The sequence below is a fragment of the Scylla paramamosain genome, chromosome 44 (genome assembly GCF_035594125.1).
Source record: "Scylla paramamosain isolate STU-SP2022 chromosome 44, ASM3559412v1, whole genome shotgun sequence".
NCBI lineage: Eukaryota > Metazoa > Arthropoda > Malacostraca > Decapoda > Portunidae > Scylla > Scylla paramamosain.
The window spans coordinates 3777515-3802361 of record NC_087194.1 but is presented as its reverse complement, the minus strand read 5'-3'; the positions used below and the strand labels follow the sequence as shown (position 1 = coordinate 3802361).

The following is a 24847-nucleotide window of genomic DNA, read 5'->3' as shown; positions in this document are numbered from 1 at the left end:
GAACTCCCTGCCTGCTTCTGTATTTCCACCTTCCTATAACTTGAATTCCTTCAAGAGGGAGGTTTCAAGACACTTATTCATCAATTTTTGACCACTGCTTTGACCCTTTTATGGGACTGGCATTTCAGTGGGCATTTTTTTTTTTATTAGATTTTTGTTGCCCTTGGCCAGTGTCCTTCCTACATAAAAAAAAAAAAGAGAGAATGTGAAAAGAAGAAAAAAAGGAGACAAAAGAGAACACAAAGGAACAATGATAGAATAGAAGAGGATGCAAAGAGGATAAGTAACAGAACACAAAGAATGAATGAGAGGATGCAAAGAGAAGAAAAAAAAGGAAGACATAAAAAGAACACAAGAGAAGAGAAAGAAACAACTTTGGCATAACAAACTCGCCTTGTCCAAAAACACTTCAATATATCCAGGATTTATTTAGGCTAATTACAACAATTTCCATCCATATTGTGATAATTTGAGTATACAGTAATGTTAAAGAGGTAGACTTGTAGCAAGCTAGTATACATAAGGTGGTCATTGTGTATCCCTGTATGTATGTATGTATGTTTTCACCTGTCTATCCTCTACACCAGTCTTTACTGCTTATTCACCTGTCTTGCTGTCTATCTCTGTCTACACCTGTTTATCCCTGTATTTATCTATCTATCTATTCATCTGTCTATCTCTGTATTTACTTCATCTGTCTGTCCCTATCTCCACTTGTTTAGCCACCTCTGTCTTATCTGTTCACCTGTTTTTCACCTGTCTATTCACCCTTGTTGTTTTGAAAGCTCTCTGTTGATTGTATTAATAACTTGCTGATTGTGAAGGCTGTTCTTGTTTGCTACTACTACTGCTGCTACTACTACTACTACTACTACTACTACTACTACTACTACTACTACTACTACTACTACTACTACTACTACTACTACTACCACCACTACTACTACTACTACTACTACTACTACTACTACTACTGAAAATTGAGTCTGTTCTAGTCATTTTTTACTACTATTACTACTGCTACTACTTCTGATAACTGTGTCTGTTCCATTCTACTGCTACTACTACTACTACTACTACATTTTTTTTCATTTATTTATTTATTTTTTATTTATTTATTTATTTTTTTTATTTTTTTTTTTTTTTTCAGTCTTGGTCATCAGCTTTTGACATATCCAGATATCTGACCCTCATAAAGATCTAGTCGTGTATATTGAGTGATACTTTTTGATCTCCATTCATGTATTGATAATTTTCTGAAACTAGTCATTTTTTTTCATGTTAAAGAGTTATTGTGTTTGTGAGTGTGTTTTGTGTGTGTGGGTGATAGTTATTAGAATTTATGTATTTAAATTGATATAGTTTGTTTATAATGCTGTGGACCAAAGAATTATTATTACTATTATTATTATTATTATTATTATTATTGTTATTATTATTATGCAAAATGAATTGTGTGTACTCCCTACTGTTTAGTTTTAGAGAGAGAGAGAGGGAGAAACTGACAAACCATAATGTATGTACCAACAAAATGTATGTTAACATTCGAGTAAAATTATAATGTAATGGTAATTGTACTTTCGAAGAAGACAACATTCTATATATATTTTGCAACAATAAACGATTAATTTCAGTGTTGTTTGATTGAAAGTACAATAATAATGCGGTAGGTACAGAGATGATTATTTCTAGAATTGTAACGCGAGAAGTATAATAAAGTATATGCTAACAAACCGCAGAGATATTTCAATATGAAAGTACAATAATGGTAGCTGCAGGTACGAAGGTAGGGTCTGGTCTGCACTGACCAACTATACACTAAAAACTTGCATGAAGTAATATTAAAATCTACATTACATTTTGCAACAGTGGTTAGCATAATCCAGTGTAATTTGAGAACCAAAGTACGATAATATGCAGAGAACAGGTACGAAGACGAAATCTTAATATAAGAAATAGCAACTATCATGGTGGCAATAATAAACCATGCAGTTATACAGAGCATAGTAAAAAATAATAATAAAATAAAGAAAAATAGCACTATAAAGAAAGCGGGGAAGAGGTGCGCAAGTTTTTCTCGTTCTAGGTGGGACTAGATAGACAAGAGAAACGATGCGAGTGAAACAAGAATAAAAGTGTGGAGAAAACAGGAAGGCCAAGAATGCTGCTGCTGGGACTGTGTAAATAGATGAATGAAAGAATGATTGAGGCAGTGAAGGAGTTCCTGTAGAAAATATGGTGTGCTAGATGTAGGGGGAAAAAAAATACGAATATGGATTGTAGATGTGTATTTATTTTTATTTATTCATCTTTTTTAAGTCTGGATATGAAAGGATGATTGAGGCAGTGAAGGAGTTCCTGGAGAAAATATGGTGTGCTAGATGTAGGAAAATGAATGATTGATTGATTGATTGATACATTTATTGTTACATTAAAAAAAAAAAACAAATATGGATTGTATATGTGTATTTATTTTTATTTATTTATTATTTTTTTTTTTTTTCAAGTTTGGGTATAGGCGGGGAAAGCTGAGGTCAGGGTCTGGGTCTGGGTCTGGGTGAGAACGCTAATATCTGGGTTTGGGCGGAGGGAAGCTGATGTGATGTCTGGGTCTGGGTCTGGGTAGGCGGAAGCTGAAATCTGGCTCTGGGTCTGGGCCGGGAAAAGCTGAAATAATGTCTAGATCTGGGTCTGGGTCTGGGCTGGGGAAGCTGAAATCTGGGTCTGGGTCTGGGCCGGGAAAAGCTGAAATAATGTCTAGATCTGGGTCTGGGTCTGGGCTGGGGAAGCTGAAATCTGGGTCTGGGTCTGGGCGGGAGAAGCTGAAATCTGGGTCTGGGTCTGGGCGGGGGAAGCTGAAATCTGGGTCTGGGTCTGGGCGAGGGAAGCTGAGGTCTGGGTCTGGGTCTGAGCGGGAGCGGCACACACATTGTTGACACTACTGCCGGGACACGTGGAGGCAGCACACCGGCTCACTTTTCCTCGTGTGTCTTTGCATTATGCGTGGCGGAATGGAACGCTCATATTTCTGGGGTAAGGAGGTCTGGGCACTGTAATGGCGGGCCGGGGGAGGCTCAGAAGGGGCTGTGTAGGGTGGAAATAAGGAGTGTTAGGCGTGGGACCGGCACATGGGAGGTTGGAGAGTGACGCCAGGGTGTTTGTGTTCACTGTAGCAGGTGTGTTTTAGGGTGTGCAGGTGTGGCTTAGAGTGATCTTGGGGCAGGTGTGGGTGTGCTGTCCCCGCCTGCTTAGGGTGAACAGATGGCATTTGTATGTAATAGTAGCAGGTGTGGGTTGCACGTGTGTTTTGAGGATGTGCACGTTTGGATTTGCTGTTCCCGCCTGCTTAGGGTGAACAGGGTGCCGCTGGGTGTTAGGGTCGGTTGAGTTAGTGTTGTTAAGCTTCCCGTTCATAATTACCATTTATGTTTTGACGCCTTTAACTAACTTCGTGTGTGTGTGTGTGTGTTTGTGTGTGTTGGGGAGTTTGGTGTTGGGAGTCAGGGCGTGCTGGCTTTGGTTCCCACGTGGGGTAGTGAGATTAGGGTCAGGTGTGGTTAGGTTAGGGTTAAGTATGGTGAGGTTAAGTTTAGGTGTGGTGAGGTTAGGTTAGGGTTAAGTGTGGTTAGGTTAGGTTAGGGTTAAGTGTGGTTAGGTTAGGTTAGGGTTAAGTATGGTGAGGTTAGGTTTTGGTATGATGAGGTTAGGTAGGGTTAAGTGTGGTGAGGTTAGGTTAGGGTTAAGTATGGTTAGGTGTGGTGAGGTTAGGTTAGGGTCAAGTATGGTGAGGTTAGGTTAAGTTATATTAGGTGAAGCTTGGTTAGGTTAGGTGTGACATGGTTAGGTTCGGTTAAGTGTGGCTTAGGTTAGGTTAGGTGTGGCTTAGGGTGGCTTAGGCTGAAAACTAGTGAACTCTTTTGGCAGCATGTGTGTTAATCCACAGGTAAAAAAAGTTTAACATTTTCATCACTCAGGCTTGTACCAGATTGAAGTTTTCCCAGTAATACCTGTTATCTTGTCTAATGTGTATTGTGTTGCATTAAACATTTCAGCACATCACAGCCTCACAAATGTATGGCAGCTCTGGAACTCCCTACCTGCTTCTGTATTTCCTCCTCCTGTCCACCTCTAATGCAAGAGTTAACCAGTATTCTCAAACATTCATCCTTTTTCCTGGTAAACTCTGGAACTCCCTGCCTGCTTCTGTATTCCCTCCTTCCTGTGACTTGAGTTCTTTCAGGAGGGAGGTTACAAGACACTTTTTGACCTCTATTTAAGGATTAGCACCTCAGTGGGCCTTTTATTTTTTCATATCTTTTATTGCCCTTGACCTGTGCCCCTCTCACATAAAAAATAAATAAATAAATACTACTAATAATAATAATTACTAAGAGTTTTGTTGATACTTGTTCTTTCCTTATGTTCCTTTGTGATTGTTATTCCTCCTTTTGTGTTCCTTTCTGATGCAGGTGCTTGTTTTTCCCTTGTGTTCCTTTCTGATTTTGTTATTCTTCCCTTGTGTTCCTTTGTGATGCAGGTGTGCGTTCTTCCCTTGTGTTCCTTAGTAACGCGTGTCTTCTCCTGCAGGTATTACTCTTGATGCAGCTCACAAGGAACAGAAGTGGGAGGGAACAGCCACAGAAAACACTGTAGACTGCACCGTCACCACACACTCCCTCTCCGTCAGGCAGGTGAGGCACAGTAGTAGTAGTAGAAGTAGTAGTAGTAGTAGTCGTTCGCTGACCACAGATTCACGAGGAAGTTTTTCAGAATGAGTTTAAAATTTTTCTCTTAACTTATTGGTGAGATTCAGTTGTCTATTGTTAAATCTTCCCTAACTTTTTTTCTTAGTGTTCTGTTACATTCGTGGAAGAAAACTTAAGGTTCATGTGTAGTTTTAACATCTTCCTCACTGTTTATACCTGCAGAGACTCAATTGTGTCTTGTTCATGCATAGTTTTAATTTTTTTTCCCTCTGTATATTTAGTTTTAACATTCTCCCAGCTGTACATACCTCTAGAGACTCGCCTATCCCTCTTCTGTGCTTTAATTTACTAGTTTATTCCTGCATTCACCTCATGTTTACTAATTACTACTATAAATTTTTGGATAGTTTTAATATTTTCATCACTATTCATACCTGCAGATTCACCCATGCCTCTTCTGTGCCAAGTTTCGTCTAATTTATTCCAGCATTCACTTCTCACTCATTATTATAGGTTCAGTTTTGTCTTGTTTTGTTTCCTCCTTACTGGTTTTCTTAATATTTTCTTATGTTCATGGTAGAAGTCTTAAGTTTTTGCATAGCTTTAAGATTTTCCTCAGTTTTCTTCTTGTCGTCTTACATGTATTCATTTTTAACATTTTTCTCAGTTTACACCTTAACACTCACTCATAAGCTCTCCTGTGCCCTGATTTGGTATAGTTTATCCATGCATTTACCTCACTCATTAATTATTGTCCTTTCTTTACAGTTTTCTTTGTTTTCTACTACGTTTGTGGTTGGAATCTCAAGTTCACGCATAGTTTGAACACTTTCCTTACAGTTTGCACCTCTACTTATGCCAATACTTAAAATATGTCCTGATTTAGCTTAGTTTGTCCTTGTATTCACCTCATTTTCATATGCTTGTGGAAGAAATATTAAGTTCTTGCCTAGTTTAAACACTTTTCTTAATTTTTCATGGCATCTTATATTTATGCATAGTTATAACATTCCCCTTACAGTTCCTACCTCTCTAGACTCACCCATACCCCTCCTGTGCCCTGATCTACCATGGTTTGTCTGCACTCACCTTATTCTCAACTTCACACATAATTTTAACACCTCCCTCACAGTTCCTATCTCTACACTCACCTACACCTCTCCTTTGGTTCAGTTAGTTTGTTCCCAATGTTCACCTTTCCCTTCTTCCCGCAGGTGGTGTTGGGCCCCGATGCCAAGGTAGGGGAGGCCAATGTGGTGGAGCTGGAGGTGATGGGCTTCAACGACAAGAAACAGAGAATTCCCATTTACGTGTCCAAAGTGGGCGGTTCCTATGTATCCAGTGTGGAGGTGTGTGTGAGAGAGAGAGAGAGAGAGAGAGAGAGAGAGAGAGAGAGATGAGGATGCTTTTTTAAATGTTTCAAGGTCCTGTCTCTCATCTAACAGGGTCTAGCAAAATTGTGTGTGTGTGTGTGTGTGTGTGTGTGTGTGTGTGTGTGTGTGTGTCTGGGAGAGAGAGGGTCCTTTTGAAGTGTTTTGGAATGATATCTTGTGTCTAACAGGGTCTAATGGAAGCTGTTATGGTTTTCAAGGGTGTTTTCATAATGGTGAGAGTGTGTGTGTGTGTGTGTGTGTGTGTGTGTGTGTGTGTGTGTGTGTGTGTGTGTTTAACAGTCTAAAGGAAGGTATGCTTTTCACAGATGCTTTCATGACCTTCCTAATATTTCAAGCAGCCTCTTAATCATAATTATGGAGATTTTCTAGTAGTGACTGCCTGATGAGTGTTGCAAGGGTAGTTTAGCAAGCCCTCATGGACATCAATACAGTGTTCCAGGGTATTCTTATTACTTCAGCATTACTGTAACTCTTTCACTGCTACTTCAGTTTTCTCCTTCAATTCCTGTTACTTTTTGTGCTAATCTTGTGCTAAGCTCCCATTAATATTTCTGCAGTATAAAACTACTATTAATTTCTTTTCCTCTTTTTCTCTCTCCTGTCTGCTTGCAAATAATTTTAAAAGGCGATGATAACCTTTTTTCTTTCTTTTCTTTCTTGTGTCCATGTAAATAATTTTAAAGGCAAAAATAACCTGCTTTTTCTCTCTTTTCTCTCTTGTGTGTCCATGCAAACAATTTTAAAGACAATATTAATCTTTTCTCTCTTATGTCTCCATGCAAACAATTTTAAAAGGCAATATTAATCTGTTTTTCTCTCTTTTCTCTCTATCATGTCTCCATGCAAACAATTTTAAGGGCAATATTAACTGGTTTTCTCTCTTTTCTCTCTCTCGTGTCTAAGTGCAAACAATTTTAAGATAATAATAACCTGTTTTTCTTTCTTTTCTCACGTGTCTCCATGCAAACAATTTAAAAGACAATAATCTGTTTTTTCTCTCTTTTCTCTTGTCTCCATTCAAACAATTTCAAAAGAATATTAACCTTCTGCTTCCTCAATTTTTTTTCCTGTGTCTCTATGCAAACAATTACCGTACCAGGAAGGTTAGCAAAGAATGACTACAGCCGTAACAAGGCGTAACAAGGCATCAACACTTCTCTGGGCTGCTTCCATTACAGGTTACCACAAGCAAATTATCCTTCTATAAAACACTCGGCCTTCTTTTCCTCCATCTGTCACACCCAGTCACCTCCATGCCTTCCTTCACTGCGTCCATAACTCTCCTTCTGGGTAGATCCATTTACACTAGAGGAATACAAAGCACCCATTTCTTCACCCTCACCACCTCTCCCCACACACCATTCACCATAACTCTATCTCCCCAGGTGGTAGTGGAGGACCAGGCAGCTACGTTCCACCTCACCAAGGGGTCTGGGCCAGTGTACCTCAGTGGGACTCACCAGACAGAGACCAATGTGATCGGGGAGGATGACATTGAGGAGCTGGCCGAGGAGGATGTCGAGGATGAGGAGGAGGATGAGGATGAGGTGGTGGAGGACTCGCCTGTAAGTGTACATGGGGATAGGGAAAGCCATAGTCTGTCATTTATTTCATTTATTTGATTATTAGTTTGTTTTTTTAGTGTTTGGTTTTTGTTTTGCAAGAGGGGTAACAGAGAGCCAGTCCCTGCCAGTCCTAAAGAAAGGTCAAGAAACCAAGCCTTAATGATTCAAACACTTCACTTATGCCTTGATTTTTGGGGACATCAGAGTTATGGCTCGTTTATGGATTCCATCAAGCCCTGGGAATTTGTTCAGGTGCTTTTGGAGTGGCCCACTGGCACATGAGCCCAGTTAGAGTGTGGGGCACATAGGGAGTACCATGTATTTGCTGTGGTCTCAGGGTCAGAGGAGGTACAGGGTAGGGAACAGTCTTGGCATGAAGGTGCAGGGGCGAACCAGTGTTTGCAGTGGGACCTTGCTTTGGATGTGTATGGCCAGATGTGGTGTGCCTAAGCTCTTGGGGGTGTAGTAAGGTGGTCCACTAGATTAGACTGTCTTTTTCCACCAGGGGCTGACAGGACTAAGGGTGTGTGTGTGTGTGTGTGTGTGTGTGTGTGTGTGTGTGTGTGTGTGTGTGTGTGTGTGTGTGTGTGTGTGTGTGTGGAGCTTTGTCTGGGCTGCCCTGTGTGGGATTGCCAGCCTGGTATATAGATAGATAGAAGTAGTTTAACAAGAAAAGACACAGAGAACAAACTATTCATCTCCGGCTTTTGAAAATGATTGAAAGTTTTAAGTATTTCAAAGTAAAATCATGAAATGCCCATAAGAACTTTATTTATTTATTTATTTATTTATTTATTTATATTGCCTTTGAGAATAATTGATAGTCATAAGCTTACCAATATCCAGGTCACAAATCTCTAATCTCTCTCTCTCTCTCTCTCTTGCAGCCAAAAAAGAAGGCAAAGAAGTAGAAGTGTCTGCAACGGTCACACACACACGCATACAGACACACAAACACACACGCCAGCTAAACTTCACATCATTGCCACATTTTTCTATTTGAACCACTGATGATGATGATGATGATGATGATGTCAACAAGCCAACCTCCCATCTTGTCTGCTGCTGAAGAATGGAAGGATGGATGGATGGAAGGAAGATTTGCTTTTATGTAACTCTCTCTCTCTCTCTCTCTCTCTCTCTCTCTCTCTCTCTCTCTCTCTCTCTCTCTCTCTCTCTCTCTCTCTCTCTCTCTCTCTCTCTCTCTCTCTCTCTCTCTCTCTCTCTCTCTCTCTCTCTCTCTCTCTCTCTCTCTCATTGGCAGTGAGTTACAAATTGATTTCTTTTTTCTATTTCTTCCTTTTTTTTCCTTCCTCCTCCTCCTCTTACTTTTCTTTATTTCTCTTTATTTCTTCTTCATTCTTATTTTTCCTTCCTCCTCCTGTTCTTCTCTCCTCCTCCTCCTCCAGATCTCTCGAGTTGGAAGCACGTGATTGGTTGGATCAGTTCTAGTCACCAGCCAATCCCGTAGCAGAAGCGACCCCAAGCCTTGTGTCCCGTTTTTTATGAAGTGGTCAGACTATTTTATTATTCTTCAATTTAGGGTTCTGTGTTTTGACATTTTAAAATTAAAAATAATAAAAATGTATGAGTACTTTTTTTTTTAAACTACAATATACCATGAATAAATTTAAATACTGATTCTGTTTATTTTTTTATATTTAAGTGACAAAAAGTGTACAGGTTTATTTACTTATTTATTTATTTAATTTATGTGGTTTGGCAAAGAAATTTTTTCACAAGTTAGATTATAGAATAACTGATAGTTAATATATATATATATATATATATATATATATATATATATATATATATATATATATATATATATATATATATATATATAATTTTTTACAGCTAAGAATTTGGTAAATTTTTCAATATAAAACTTTTTTTATTATGAAAAAATTTACCTATGCTAATTTTTTCCTTTATTTGTATTTATTTTATTTTTTTGTTTATATATATATATATATATATATACATATATATATATATATATATATATATATATATATATATATATATATATATATATATATATATATATATATATATATATATATATATATATATATATAATAAATACAAAAAAAATTAGCAGACAGGTAAATTTTTTATAATAAAAATGGTTTTTATACTGAAAACTACCAAATTCTTAGCTCTAAATAAATAAAATTGTATTATATATATATATATATATATATATATATATATATATATATATATATATATATATATATATATATATATATATATATATATATATATATATACAATATTATTTTTTGCAGCTAAGAATTTGGTAAATTTTTCATAAAACCATTTTTTATGAAAAATTTACCTGTGCTAACTTTTTTTTATTTGTATTTATTTATTTATTTTTTATTTTCATTTATTTTATTTATTTATTTTATTTATTTATTTATTTTTTTTTTTTTTTTGCATATAGATTGTTTCTTTTTATGTGGATTGTAATGAAAAGACTTGATAACTTTTGCCAACTTCATTTTTCTATTTTCTCATTTTTCACATCAGCACTGTAATAGTACAAAAAAAAAAAAAAAAAAAAAAAAATACTCGTGATGGGAGGGAGTGACAAGTGCAAGATGGCCCAGCCGTGACAGACGCACTGACCCTGACAGCGTGTAAGTATTCACGCTGCCTGTATTTTAAAGTTATGCCATACCCACCTTGAAATACATATTGCGTTTATTTATGTACATGTATACCCAATGAAATGTGACATGGAAGGCTTAAATATGGACAGAATACAAGAAATAAGATTAAGAAAGGAGAGATTAAATATTGTGGTTCGTGAAGTCAGAAATTAATTTATCAAGCCTTTATGAACATGCATACCCAATGAAATGTGACAGGGAAGGCTTAAATATGGACAGAATACAAGAAATATGGTTAGGAAAGGATAGCATAAATATTGTGGTTAGTGAAGCCTGAAATTAACTTTTTTTTATCTATTTATCATTACCACGCCGCCGCCTGCCCGCCCCCACTTCCCCTGAGGTATTTCCTAGGGACAAGTGTGTTTAATGTTTCCTTTCCCCCCTGCCCTCATTTTTTCAGGTATTTTGAGGGAAGAAGGAAGGGGGGGAGTATGTAAGATGCTTTAATGTTAATATCACCCACGCAATTCAGGTGATTTAATTAACTGAATATACTGGTGTCTAGGGAATGATTCTCTCTCTCTCTCTCTGTGTGTGTGTGTGTTTATAGCAGAGTAAGTGTGGAGCTCTCTATGCACGCTGCAGGCCATGACGTGCCTATAACACCCGCCAGTCATTTTTAACCTCTGCGTGCCTGGCCAATGGTAACACTGCACGTCACGGCGCGGGAACACGGGAAAAATAAAGCGCGATTCAGTTTGTGCTTAGGTGTCACGGTGAGCGGACGGAGGGTAAACACTATTACTGAAAATATTTTAAAGCAATATTACGTTTGCAAGACAATACAGCGATACAGTTCACGGCATATTACCGCAGTCTGCTTAGCGTCTGGAGTGTGGCAGGCCTTGTAAGTACGGTATACATATGTGATAAGATTAGATAGGTTGTGTTGGTTAATATCTTAGGGATTATTGTACTTTGGGTTTGGCTGCGTTAGGTCCATGTCCACACACACACACACACACACATACACACACACACAGGCAGGGAAGAGACACACAGAGCCGAAATTAACTCAGAAAGTAGATGAATAACCTAAATAATAAGCGGGGAGGAGTGACGGCCATCTTTGTTTTCAGCTGAACTCCCCCTGGCCGCCATGATGGTTTGTTACAGTCTGGCCCGGTTCCAATATTATTTTATATTTTCTTAACTTATTTATTTTGGGTTTTAAGTAAGACGTTATGGTTTCTAAAAATATTTAGTGATGTTTCAAGTGTTTCTCATGTGCGTGTTAAGGAAAATATGTTGATTATGAGATTATTTCAGTGTAGATAAGTGTTGATTTTTCGGCAATATTTTACATATCGTCATACAATTTTTTTTTATTTCGATCGCTAGTTAAGATTTTATAGCTTCTAAAAATCGTTCATGGTTCTTAAAGTGTGTGTGATTCCTGTTCAGTTAAATGTGTGGACTTTTAGAGTGATTTATAGGCATGTTAAAAGTCGAAAAACTGACATTTTTTATTTTTTTGTTTCTTTATTTCAGCTTGTGGGTAAATTTTTATTATTTGCAAAAATAGTTCGGATTTTTTAAAGTATTTTCCATTCCTAGTAACTCAGATTTATGCACTTTAGAATCTGTTTTTATCGTGCTCATGTTCCAACATTTTTTCATTTAGTTCTTTTAAAATGTCTTTATTACTAGTCAAGTCGGAAATGGTTTTATATTTCCAGTATTAGTTAAAGGGCATGGCCAGTTAGAATTTATAAGGCATTCCGGCCTAGCTCTATTTTTTCGAGGGGTCAATTTCAAAATGAATCAACGTACGTATTTTCAAATCGTGACGTCATCAGAGGACCGAGATCCGTTACCTCCCTATGCTCCCTCCCCTCCTGTCCCCCTCCACCAACGTCTAGCGTAATTTCCTCTGTTTTCCAGGTGTTTTCAGACTTGGGAGTAGGAGAAAGAAAGGAGAAATAACGAGGAGGAAGGAGAAGGAAGGGATGGAGGAGAAGGAAAAACAAGAAAATGTGAAATATTAACTTAATTTCCTGTGTTTCCCAGGAGGATTCTATTTATATCAGCCGTGGTCTGCCGGGCAGCAGCAGTGTAACGAGGGCCTAATAATGTGTGTGTGTGTGTTAACAATTGCACGGCCGTTTGTGTCCTTAACACTACTGCGTGTGTGTGTGTGTGTGTGTGTGTGTGTGTGTGTGTTAACATTTGCACAGCCGTCTGTACCATTAACACTAATGTGTGTGTGTGTGTGTGTGTTTAAACAATTGCACGCCTGTCTGTGCCCTTAACAGTACAGTGTGTGTGTGTGTGTGTGTGTGTGTGTGTGAACAATGGCACAGCCGTTTGTAGGCTACCCTTAACACTACTGTGTGTGTGTGTTAACAATTGCACGGCTGTGTGTAGGCTACCCTTAACACTACGGTGTGTGTGTGTGTGTGTGTGTGTGTGTGTGTGTGTGTGTGTGTGTGTGTATTAACAATTGCACAGCTGTCTGTAGACTACCTTTACCACTGTTGTGTGTGTGTGTGTGTGTGTGTTAACATGTACACGGTCGTCTGTGCAATTACCGCATAGGTAGCTGTGACGTCTGCAGCCGGGAAGGAGTGAGCTGTTTATTTTTTATTGTATTTTGTACTTTTTTTATGTTTTATCTATTAAAATAAATAAAAAAATAAACGGATCAAAAGACGGTTTATTGTGTATGAATTAGCAGCAACTGAAGGGGGTGAAGGGGGAGGGGAAGGGAAGGACCAAGGCAGACGTAACCACCGCCACCGCCACACGTAAACACAAAAAAGTACCAACACTCGCCAGATGACAAAACTTTAATAAACCACTGGTGAAGCTTCCTGCTGACACACCCTAAGTACCAGAACCCTCCCTTGCCCTCACCCTTGCATTTAATTCCACCAGGGGACCACAAGCATTTCATCGTGGGGAGGGCTTGGTAATCAAAAGACAGGGATAGGTTACTCTTGTATGGGGGAGGTGACAGGTGCGGCAGCCAGCTCGCTCGGTCGCTCTCTCTCACCTGCCCTCACCTGGCTACTTGTTGTATGGCGTTTCCCGGCTGACGTGGGCCATATATAGGTGAGTATCAGTATATTCAAATATCTTGCGAGATTCAAAATGCTAAATTAGGTGGTAATTAGCGCATTACCGGGTGTGATGGGTAAGAAGCACAGCAGTCTGGGGCTCGCTCACGTGTGGATAGGTCAGCATAGGGGTAAATATTAGGAATACACCAATCTGCCAATGATGGACCTAAACTAATCAACTTCGGCCAAACTTTACCAATCTGAACCTATCCTAACATAACCAAACCAAACCTATGCTAATCAAATCTAACCTAACCAAACTTAACCTTAACAAACTTATCCTAACATACTTTTACCAAAGGTACCTATCCTAACCTATCCAAACAACCAAAGCTAACCTACCCTAATCAAATCTAACTTCTAATCTAACCTAACAACCTATTCAAATGTAACTTTACCAAAACTTACCTATTCAAACTTAATCAAAGCTAAGTTACCCTAATCAGATCCAAGCTAACTTAACTGAACCTATCTACCCTGTCCTAACCTAACTTAACCAAACCTACCTACCCTACCTTAACTTAAACTAACCCAACCTAGAATTATTTAAGGTTGTTATTTCATATGTGCTTTTTTTTTTTTTTTTTTTCCAATGATTCCAGGGAAGCTGTGTGTCTTAAGTAATGTGGTTTTAATTTTATGGTCAATATTTACAGCCCATTATCAAGTGACTTAACCTAACATGTGGGACGCTGGCCTTGCAGAATCCATGTTTTTATTTAATTTCATTGTCAATATTTACTGCCCATTATTGTATATTAACTCAACCCAATCTTCAACCCCTTCACTATGGCAGGGAACAATTCACATCATTACAAACTCTGCATAAAACATTTACTAAAATGAAAATGGATTATGAGAATAGAGTTTCCAATATATAGCCAGTAAAGTGTTCCGAGGTAGCTGTGGAACGAGAATATTCCTGTGTTGTGTGTCATCAAGGAACCGTGTATCGGTTAGAAAGAGAATGAAATCATGAGGGACTCAAGCCCTGCAAGACACTTACCCTGTGGGACACTGACCCTGTGAGATGCCAATGTTTTTATTCAATTTTACAGTTAATATTTACTTCCTGTCATCAAACCTAACATAACCTTTGAACCCTGTGAGACTAACCCTGTAGGATGCTAACCCTATGGGACACTGACCCTGTAGGATGCCAGCTAATATTTAACATGAGTGAGGTTATAAAAGATAATATTAATCATGAGGGGAAGAAGCAAGAAAAAAATATTGAAAAAGATGAATGAAATTAAGAAAAGTAATATTAATCTTGAAAGGAAGAAACAAGAAAAAAATATTGAGAAAAAAAGTAAGATTATGAAAAATAATATAAATCTTGAAATATGAATTATTAAAACCGCATAACTACTACTACTACTACTACTACTACTACTACTACAAAAAATAACATGAAATATATATCAGTATGCAATATTTTCTTATACATAGGTGTGTGTATCAACATAAATACCTAACTTAATCTAATGCATATCTTTATTCCTGTTATTTTTTCCCATGGCTGTCATTTCACCTGTACAACACCTGTGATAACATCTGCACCTGTTCCTCTTTACCTTTTATCCTGCCTCCCCCCGACCACAGCCAACAAGCCAGGTGAACACTTGTGTATCGTGTATGTGCGTATGTTTATGAGTCAAGTTTGCCACATTCTCTCTCTCTCTCTCTCTCTCTCTCTCTCTCTCTCTCTCTCTCTCTCTCTCTCTCTCTCTCTCTCTCTCTCTCTCTCTCTCTCTCTCTCTCTCTCTCTCTCTTGTTTCAGTCTTTCCATTTTCTGTTTTTTTTTTCTTTTTCTTTACTTAGTATATGTTAGGTTAGGTCAAATTATGTTATGTTATGTTCAGTTTGGTCAGGTTAGGGTCAACTTAGGTTAGGTTATATTAGATTAGGTTTATATTAGGTTATATCAGGTTATGTTAGGTTATGTCAGGTTAGGTTAAGTTAGGTTAAGTTATATCAGGTTAGGTTAAGTTATGTCAGGTTAGGTTGAGTTATATTAGGTTAGATCACTGCCATGCAAGATAAGCGCCAGTTCACACGTACCTTATCTCCTTATCAGTGACAGGTGTTGGCTGCTTGACGGTGTGACGGGAACTGCAGTGTTGGCAGTGGCACCATGAGGCTGAGGCGACTGTGGGTGCGGCACCAGGGCAAGCTGCTGGCACTGGGGATCCTGGCACTCCTTGTCATCCTGGCCTCGTCTCCGACACCCCTCAGGGACCTGGTGAAGAGGGAGGTGAGGATAAGATTGCTACTTTCTTCCTCTTTTGCTGAGTTTCCTTCACTTGTTTTTGTTACTTTCATTTTCCTGTCTCTTCCTCTTCTTCTTCTTCTTCTTCTTCCTCTTCTTTAGCTGTTTTCCAAGTTTCCTCCAGTTGTTTTTGTCACTCGTATCTTCCTGTCTTCTTCTTCTTCTTCTTCTTCTTCTTCTTCTTCTTCTTCTTCTTCTTCTTCTTCTTCTTCTTCTTCTTCTTCTTCTTCTTCTTCTTCTTCTTCTTCTTCTTCTTCTTCTTCTTCTTCTTCTTCTTCTTCTTCTTCTTCTTCTTCTTCTTCTTCTTCTTCTTCTTCTTCTTCTTCTTCTTCTTCTTCTTCTTCTTCTTCTTCTTCTTCTTCTTCTTCTTCTAGCTGTTTCCTAAGTTTTCTCTTGTTGTTTTTTGTCACTTGCATCTTCTCTTCTTTCCTTCTTCATCTTTTCATCATCTTGTTCTCCTTTGCCCATTTTCCTCACATGTTCCTCTGTGCCTCCCATCCTTTGTAATTCTATCATTTGTCTACATGTCATTTCTCTCTCTATCCTCTCTTCTCTTCTGCCCGTTTCCTTGGAATAAGGGAAACTACAAACTACAATTATAATATAACATTCATGGTTTGTATGAATTGTAAATATAAATCCTCATATATACACATACACATCTATTGCCTGTAATCTGAAAAATGATGCTTTGTATTAAAGAGTTATGATGTAATATGAAAGACACACACACACACACACACACACACACACACACACACACACACACACACACACACACACACACACACACACACACACACACACACACACACACAGAGAGAGGGAGAGAGAGAGAGATAACCTAAACATAACATAGCCTAACCTGACCTAACTTAACCTAATTTAACCTAATGTGACCTAATGTAACATAAAGTAAGTAAAAATAAATAAAATACAGAAAAATTGAAAGACTGGAATTAAAATGAGAGAGAGAGAGAGAGAGAGAGAGAGAGAGAGAGAGAGAGAGAGAGAGAGAGAGAGAGAGAGAGAGAGAGAGAGAGAGAGAGTTAATGACCCTATCCACTGTTACAGGAGGAGGGGGTAGTAGTGGTTAGAGGAGAGAGGAAGAAAGATTACCATGACCATGATTACCTGCGGGTGGAAAGCAGACAGAAGGGCCCAGGTGAGTGTGTGTGTGTGTGTGTGTGTGTGTGTGTGATTCACCTATGGTTGTCTGCTGGTCACCCAGCCAGCTGTTCCCGTACAGAAAGAGCTCAGAGCTCATAGTGACCGATCTTTGGGTAGGACTGAGACCACTGACACACCACACACCGGGACAGCGAGGTCACAGACCCTCTGGTTACATCCTGTACCTACTTGCTGCTAGGTGAACAGGGGCTACACATTAAGAGGCTCGCCCATTTGCCTCACCGCGCTTGGGATTCAAACCTGGGCCTTCTTGGTTGTGAGCCGAGTGTGCTAACCACTACACTACGCACTGTTATGTTGTTGTTGTTATTATTATTATTATTATTATTATTATTATTATTATTATTATTATTATTATTATTATTATTATTATTATGATGACGATGATGATGATGGTGATATGATGGTTATTATTATTATTTTTTTTTTCATTTTAGTTTTTTCTTTTTTTTTTGGTCATTGTTAGGATTTTTTCTTTTTGTTTTAGTTTTTTTATTGTCTTCATTATTTTTGTTCTTGTTTATCTTTTTTTTTTTTAGGGGAGGTCAAAATTTTTATCTTCATTTTTTTTTTGTAAAATTTCACTTTTATTTCTCTTTCAAAATTTTCATCTTCATTTTCATCAACATTTCATCGTCATTTCCATAATTTCCCATCTATTATTTATCCTTTTTTTTTTTTCAGTTTTCCTTTTCATCTTTCTTAATCTTTATAACCTGTCCTTCTAAACTTTCAAAACCTTATACTTTCCCAAAAAAAAACTCATGTAACTTGAAAACCTGCTGTATTACCTCAATACAAACAAAGGGGTAAGGTGTACGAGGGGAGTATACACAGCCAGGTGTATTGCAGGAGAGATGGGTATTGCTGCCTCACTCCCTGCCAGCCTTGACAGGGAGAAGGATGACCTGTACAAGGTTAACGGATTCAACGCCAGGCTGTCAGATGAGATAGCACTCAACCGTTCGCTAAAGGACATTCGACATCCGAAGTAAGAAGCGTATTTGTTATTTTGTTCTCTTTTTTCTCCTCCTCTTCCTTTCCTTTGGCCGTTTTCCGAGAGCGAGTGGTTGGCGTCACGTGTGAGTCCCCCCCCCCAGTTGTTTTTATGTCCTTTGCATCTTCCTACTGCTTCTTCTTCCTCTTATTCTTCCTCTCCTTTGCCTGTTTTCTTAGAGTGAAGGGTTGGGGTCATGTATGAGTCTTCTTTAGCTGTTTTTGTCCCTTGAGAATTCAGCTGATCTTGTCTGTGGCTTTTCAATACAGTCATGGTAAAGTGACACAGGTTTTAAAGGTGTTTTTAAGGTTCTAGTGACAGATTAACAAGATTTCTACATTACTAACAGGAGAAACACTCTTGAGAACCTGGCTGATTTTGTCTGTGGCCTTTCAAAATAGTTGTAGTGAGAGAGACAGACAGACAGAGAGTATAGAATTGTTGAGTTTAAGGCCTGGTCAGTGAGTGCATGAACCCAACAGGTGCAAGGAGAAGCTGTACCTGGCAAACCTTCCGACAGCCGCAGTGGTTGTGCCCTTCCACAATGAACACTGGACAACTCTTCTTCGCACTGCTGTCTCCGCCTACAATCGCTCCCCCAAACACCTGCTGAAGGAGATAATTTTGGTGGATGATGCAAGTACTAAAGGTGTGTGTGTGTGTGTGTGTGTGTGTGTGTGTGTGTGTGTGTGTGTCTGTGTGTGTGTGTGTGTGTGTGTGTGTGTGCGCTGACCCATCTCCATTTAAATATCCAGCTTATCCTTGACCCATTTCCCTGTTTATCATTCCCTTTTCAGTTTTCCCATTTTTCCCCGCCATTTTCCCATCACTCGTTCCCCATAGGGCTTCCTGTGTTCAGTTCCCATTTCCCTGTTTACCATTTTCTTTTTGAATTTCCCTATTTTTTCTGCTATTTTCCCTTGTTCTGCTCCCCATTTCTCTGTTTACCATTCTCTTCTTGAATTTCCCTATTTTTCCATGCAATCTTCCCATCATTCTCTGCAGGATATCCTTAGTTCAGCTCCCATTTCCCAGTTTACCATTCTTTTCTTGAATTTCCCTTTTTTTCCATGCAGTTTTTCCCACCATTCCCTCTTGGACATCTCAAATTCATCTTCCATTTTCCTGTAGGACATCCTGAGCTCACCTGTCACTCCCACACAGATTTCCTGGGCAGAAAACTGGATGAATACCTGGCGACCCACCTGCCCATCGCCCGGGTGGTGCGGCTGCCTGAGCGCTGGGGCCTTATCCGTGCCAGGCTGGAGGGGGCCAAGCATGCCACTGCCGACGTGCTTATCTTCCTCGACTCTCACACCGAGTGCACGACCAACTGGCTGCCTCCTCTCCTGGGTGTGTTGGTTTTATATTACAAAAATTCTGTCTGTTATTTACTACCTTACTTATTCTTACCTATTTGTGGGTATATCTACTTCTTTTTGTGTTTTTTTTTTATTATTGTTTATTCTTTGTTTATTATTTTATTTATTTTTATTTATTTTTTCTGTTGGTTATGTGTGTGTTACTATTTTCTTTCTTTTTTGCAGGATTAGCTTGTTTCTATATTCTTTTTCTTTTTTTTTCTTTCTTTTTCAGCTTGTGAGGCTCAGTCTTAACTATTTGTATGTTGGCAGAATAAGCTAGTTTCTGTATTTATTTATTATTTTACTTATTTATTTATTTTTTCCTGACTGTTTCTGTGTTTCTTTTTCTTTTGTGTTGTTATTTTTCATTTTATATTTCTCATTATTGTTTTTTTTTCTCTGATGGGTATGTGTGGGTTAATCTTACCTACTTTTTCTTTTATTTACTTATTCATATATTTATTTTTAAGCTTGTTTCTGTACTTTATTTTTTAAGCTACAGCATCTGGTCTTCCTATCTAAAGCATCTAAACTACAACCAACACTACACTATGTATCCCATATATATGAATGAACCTGTGCCCTCCCCCCCTTCCTCCACAGACCCCATCGCGCAGGACTACAAGACAGCCGTGTGTCCCTTCATTGATGTGATAGACTTTGAGACCTTCGAGTACCGGGCGCAGGACGAGGGGCGGCGAGGGGCCTTCGACTGGGAGTTTTACTACAAGCGGCTCCCGGTGCTGCCCGAGGATGAGAAGAACATGCCGGAGCCCTTCAAGTGAGACAGGGAAAAGAAAAGTAACCTAATCTAACTTTATCTTATCTTTAACCTAACTTAACTACCTTACTTTACCTAACCTAAACTTAATCCTATCTAACTTAACCTAACCTAACTTTACCTTACCTTACTTTATCTAACCTAACCTACAGAACATCCCAGAGTCCTTCAGGTGAGACAGTGAAAAAGAAAACCTAACCTAACTTAATGTAGTGGAAGTGACTCCCTGTGCTGGCTGAGGATGAGAGCATATTGGAAGAGTCTGTATCTTCTTTCTTATCTTTCTTCTTCCACCTTCAGTTCTTCTAATCTTCCTCCACTTTTCCACCTTCAGGAGTTCTAATCTTCTTTTTCCACTTTTCTCACCTTCAGGAGTTCTTCTAACTTTCTTCTTCCACGTTCTCCACTTTCAGGAGTCTTTCTAACCTCCTTCTTCCACTTCTTCCATCTTCAGTTCTGCTAACCTCCTTCTTCCACTTTTTCCACCTTCAGGAGTTCTAATCTTCTTCCACTTTTTCCACCTTCAGTTCTAATCTTCTTCCACTTCTTCCACCTTCAGTTCTTCTAACCTTTCTCTGTCAACCTTTTCCATCTTCAGGAGTCCTTGAAACCTACCTTCTTCCTCCTTCAAAGTCCTTCTGACCTTCCTTCTTCCACTTCTTCCACCTTCAGGAGTTTGGTAGTGACTGATGACTGTACCTCCTAAGCTTCCTCCCTCCACCATGACTCCTAACCTTCTTCCTCCACTTGTTCCACCTTCAGGAGTCATACTAACCTTACACTTTCATAACCCCTTTTAACCTCCTTCCACTACCTGCAGGAGTCCGGTAATGGCAGGAGGACTGTTTGCCATCTCCTCCAAGTTCTTCTGGGAGCTGGGTGGCTATGACCCTGGCCTGGACATCTGGGGGGGGTGAGCAGTACGAGCTGTCCTTCAAGATCTGGCAGTGTCACGGTACCATGCTGGACGCCCCCTGCTCCAGGATAGGGCACATATACCGCAAGTTTGCCCCCTTCCCCAACCCACGCAAGGGAAACTTTATTGCAAGGGTAAGACTGTGTGTGTGTGTGTGTGTGTGTGTGTAACTATTTTTTTTTTTTTTTATAAGATTGAGTGAAGTTTGTAATGTTCCGTCTTTTTAAAATTAATTTGTCGTATTTATCTGTAAGGTTGTGAGTGGTCCGTGTGTGTGTGTGTGTTTGTGTGTTTTCAATCTTTGTCTTTTTTTTATTATGTTCTTTGTCTTTTTTTCTTTCTTTCTTTCTCTTTATTTATTTATTTTTTTTTTTTTTGTTCATGTATTCCTTTCATTTTCATTCTCCTTATTATTTTGTTGTAAGGAATATGGGTGATTTTATCTCTCTCTCTCTCTCTCTCTCTCTCTCTCTCTCTCTCTCTCTCTCTCTCTCTCTCTCTCTCTCTCTCTCTCTCTCTCTCTCTCTCTCTCTCTCTCTCTCTCTCTCTCTCTCTCTCTCTCTCTCTCTCTCTCTCTCTCTCTCTCTCTCATGTAGATCACCACCTTATATTCCTGTTAATATACTTTTCTGGTACAATTTGATGCTAACTTAATCTTTTCTGCTACAATTAGATACTAACTTAACCTTTTTTCTACTACAATTAATACTAACCTAACCTTTTTTTCTACAACCTCACCTCTTCATACTTCCCTTCTTGCTTTCAACCCCCCCAATGACAGCACAGCCTCACCTCTCTCTCTCTTTTTCCCTCCCCAGAATTATCGCAGGGTAGCAGAGGTGTGGATGGATGAATACAAACAATACTTATACATGCGACAACCTGGCTGGCTAAAGGTAAGATCCGTAGGTGGTGGATGAGGGGGACAGGTGGAGGTGGGTAGGAGTGAGTGTGGGTGGACAGGGACTGCCACGTGTTGGCCTGATGGCTTCCTGCAGCTTCTTCCATTTAGTGTTCTTGTGTGTGGTTATGGTGTGTTAAAAGGTGTATTTGTGGTCTGTAAGGGGTGATGTTTTAAGTATGGGTGTGTAAAGTGAATGGTGTTGTAAATGGTGTTGTATTTAAATTGTTTTTTGTTAGTTCCTTTGTTTTCTTGTGTTTTTGAAGTGTGTGTGATAGATTACTACTACTACTACTACTACCACCATCACCACTGCCACCGCCACCACCACACTACTACTATTACTACTACTACTACTACTACTACTACTACTACTACTACTGCTACTACTGCTACTACTATTTTTGTATGTGAAGTCCACTCAGTAAATTTCATTCATGCCACAAAACAAACATAATTCAACATATACATAGCTTAACCTAATCTATTGGTGCACTTTATCACGTCCAGGCTGGGAAGGGTCTGAAAAGCACCTTAATATTTCCCCTTTTGACACGGAAACTAGTCTATCTGTCTGCTCTCTCGTAACTTGAGGACCCCCACCCCTGGAGTCTATTCTATTCCCTGTTCCTTTGACAGGTGGGCACAGGTGACCTCAGCGATCAGTTAGCCGTCAGGGAGAGGAACAAGTGCAAATCGTTCAAGTGGTTCATGGAAAATATTGCCTTTGACCTCACCAAGCACTACCCCCTTGTGGAGCCCCCTGACTACTGCAATGGAACGGTGAGTGGTAAGGGAGAAGGGTTGGTGCGGGGAGTGTAGCAAAGAGGGGCACGAGGGAGGCAGGGAGTGAAAGTCAGGGTGGGAGGTGGTGGTGGTGGTGGTGTTGCAAATATCGGCCAATCTTTTCTGTGTTTTATTACTAATTCTTGTTTTTTGTTAGTTTTAATTTTGCCTTGTTTCTTTTTTGTATCATTTGTAATTCTTGCTTTTTTTCTTGATATCTGTATTTTATTTGTAATTCTTGTCTCATTATCAAAATTTTACCTGGCTATTATTATTACCATTATTTTAACCTGTACTTGTCGTGCATTGTTACCATGACCTGACCTGACCTTGATGGGGCAGATCCAGAGTGTGGCGGAGCCCAAGCTGTGTGTGGACTCCAAGCTGAAGGGGCAGTTTGACCGCCTGGACTCCCTGGGGCAGTGTGGCCAAAGCTCTCAGTTTATGTTCCAGCTCACGGCATACAAGGTACCCAGCTGCCTCTGTCCCGGGCTGTGATGTGGGTCTTTGATGTGAACCTAACCTAATTTAATATCTAACCTAACTGTCTCCACCGCTGGGATGTGGCCCTGTGCTCTGAACCTAACTTAATCTAATGTAACCTAACTTAATCTAACCTAACTTAACCTAATCCAAACCAAACCTTAGTCTCTTATTTTTCTTACCTAACCTAACCTAACTCAAACCTTGCCCTGTTATTTTTATGACCTAACCTGACCTAACCTAACATAACCTAACCTAACCATTTGTTTCTTTTACCCAAGCTAACCTAACATAATCTTATTTAACCTAAGCCTTCTTTCTCTTTTACCTAAACTAACCTGACCTAACCAAACTCAAACCTCATTTTCCCTTCTTAATTACCTAACCTAACCTAACCACATAATCTAACATACCCTAACAAAACAAACCAACATTAACTTTATATTCCCATTACCAGCCATCACATAGGCTTAACTCAACCTATCTAACCTAACCTAACCTAACCTCATCCTACCCAATCCTACCTAACCTAACCTATCCTAACCTAACCTAACCTAACCTAATCTCATCCTACCTAACCCTTCCTAACCTTACCTAACCTAACCTATCCTAACCTAACTTAACCTAACCTAAATTAACCTAACTTAACCTAACCTACTCACCCTACCTAACTAACCTAACTAGCCTAACTTAACCTAACTAGTCAACATTAAACTTCTATTTCTATTACTAGCCACCACATGGGTTAACTCACCCTAACATCACCTAACTCACCCTACCTAGAATCACCAGCCAATCTTGACCCTTCTCTTCCCTCACACAGGACTTGCGACCCCTAAAGAGCCACAACTGTTTTGACGTGCCAGACCTGAAGGGAGAGAGGGCCCCGGTGCTTCTCTTCGGCTGCCACAAAGGGCTCGGCAACCAAATGTGGAAGTACGATGTGGTAAGTAGAAAGTGGTTTGGTTTCGTCAGGCTGGTAGGGTTTGTAAGGCTTGGGTTTTGAAGACTCGGTTTGCTTGTCAGTGGTGCTTTCAAAGGCCACTGGAGGGATGACTAGGCTGGTTCTCATGGTTTGTTTTTGTTTTTTTCTTATGGGTGGTGTGTTAGATGATCAGAATTGTGAGGATGCACTTGAAAACTTGAGTAAATTCCACTGCAGTCTGTCAAACTGTCACTAGAATTATGAAAACACCCTTGAAAACCCCACTAACTTCCACTACAGCCTGTCAAACTCATTAGAATCATGAAAACACCCTTGAAAACCCCAGTGACTTCCACTACAGGTTGTAAAACTCACTAGAATCATGAAAACACCCTTGAAAACCCCAGTAACTTCCTTTAGAGCCTACCAAATTAAAGCATCATAAAAACACCCTTGAAAACCCCACTAATTTCCACTACAGCCTGTCAAATTGTTACTAGAATTGTGAAAACACCCTTGAAAACCCCAATAACTTCCACTACAGCCCGCCAAACTCACTAGAATTGTGAAAACATTCTTGAAAACCCCAGTAACTTCCACTACAGCCTGTCAAACTGTTACTAGAATCATGAAAACACCTTTGAAAACTCCAGTAACATCCTCTAGAGCCTGCCAAATATTCAACAGAAAGAGAGAATGATGTGTGTGTGTGTGTGTGTGTGTGGTGCCTTGTCTGGGCTGCCCTGTGTGGGATTGCCAGCCTGGTACATAGACTAGTTTCCAGATCAAAAGGGGAAATATCAAGGTGCATTTCAGACCA

At 39.3% G+C, this 24847-nt stretch overlaps 2 protein-coding genes across 2 annotated transcripts in view; both read left to right on the top strand.

Moving 5' to 3' along the window:
- The first annotated feature begins 2878 nt into the window (after positions 1-2878).
- Positions 2879-9306, top strand: LOC135093980 (nucleoplasmin-like protein ANO39). Its single transcript, XM_063993670.1, has 5 exons — positions 2879-3033; positions 4588-4691; positions 5921-6055; positions 7486-7665; positions 8553-9306. Exons 1-5 carry the CDS (start codon positions 3000-3002, stop codon positions 8574-8576), a joined length of 477 nt encoding a protein of 158 aa, XP_063849740.1. The 5' UTR covers positions 2879-2999; the 3' UTR covers positions 8577-9306.
- Positions 9307-11059: 1753 nt separating this feature from the next.
- Positions 11060-24847, top strand: part of LOC135094196 (N-acetylgalactosaminyltransferase 6-like) — a 16963-nt gene continuing 3175 nt past the window's right edge. Inside the window, 13 exon segments of the mRNA XM_063994053.1 lie at positions 11060-11196; positions 15492-15668; positions 16758-16848; positions 17727-17865; positions 18354-18520; positions 19036-19224; positions 19839-20016; positions 20837-20924; positions 20926-21066; positions 21751-21828; positions 22473-22616; positions 22962-23087; positions 23926-24048. Coding sequence (XP_063850123.1) covers positions 15549-15668; positions 16758-16848; positions 17727-17865; positions 18354-18520; positions 19036-19224; positions 19839-20016; positions 20837-20924; positions 20926-21066; positions 21751-21828; positions 22473-22616; positions 22962-23087; positions 23926-24048 — 1584 coding nt within the window. The 5' untranslated portion in view covers positions 11060-11196; positions 15492-15548.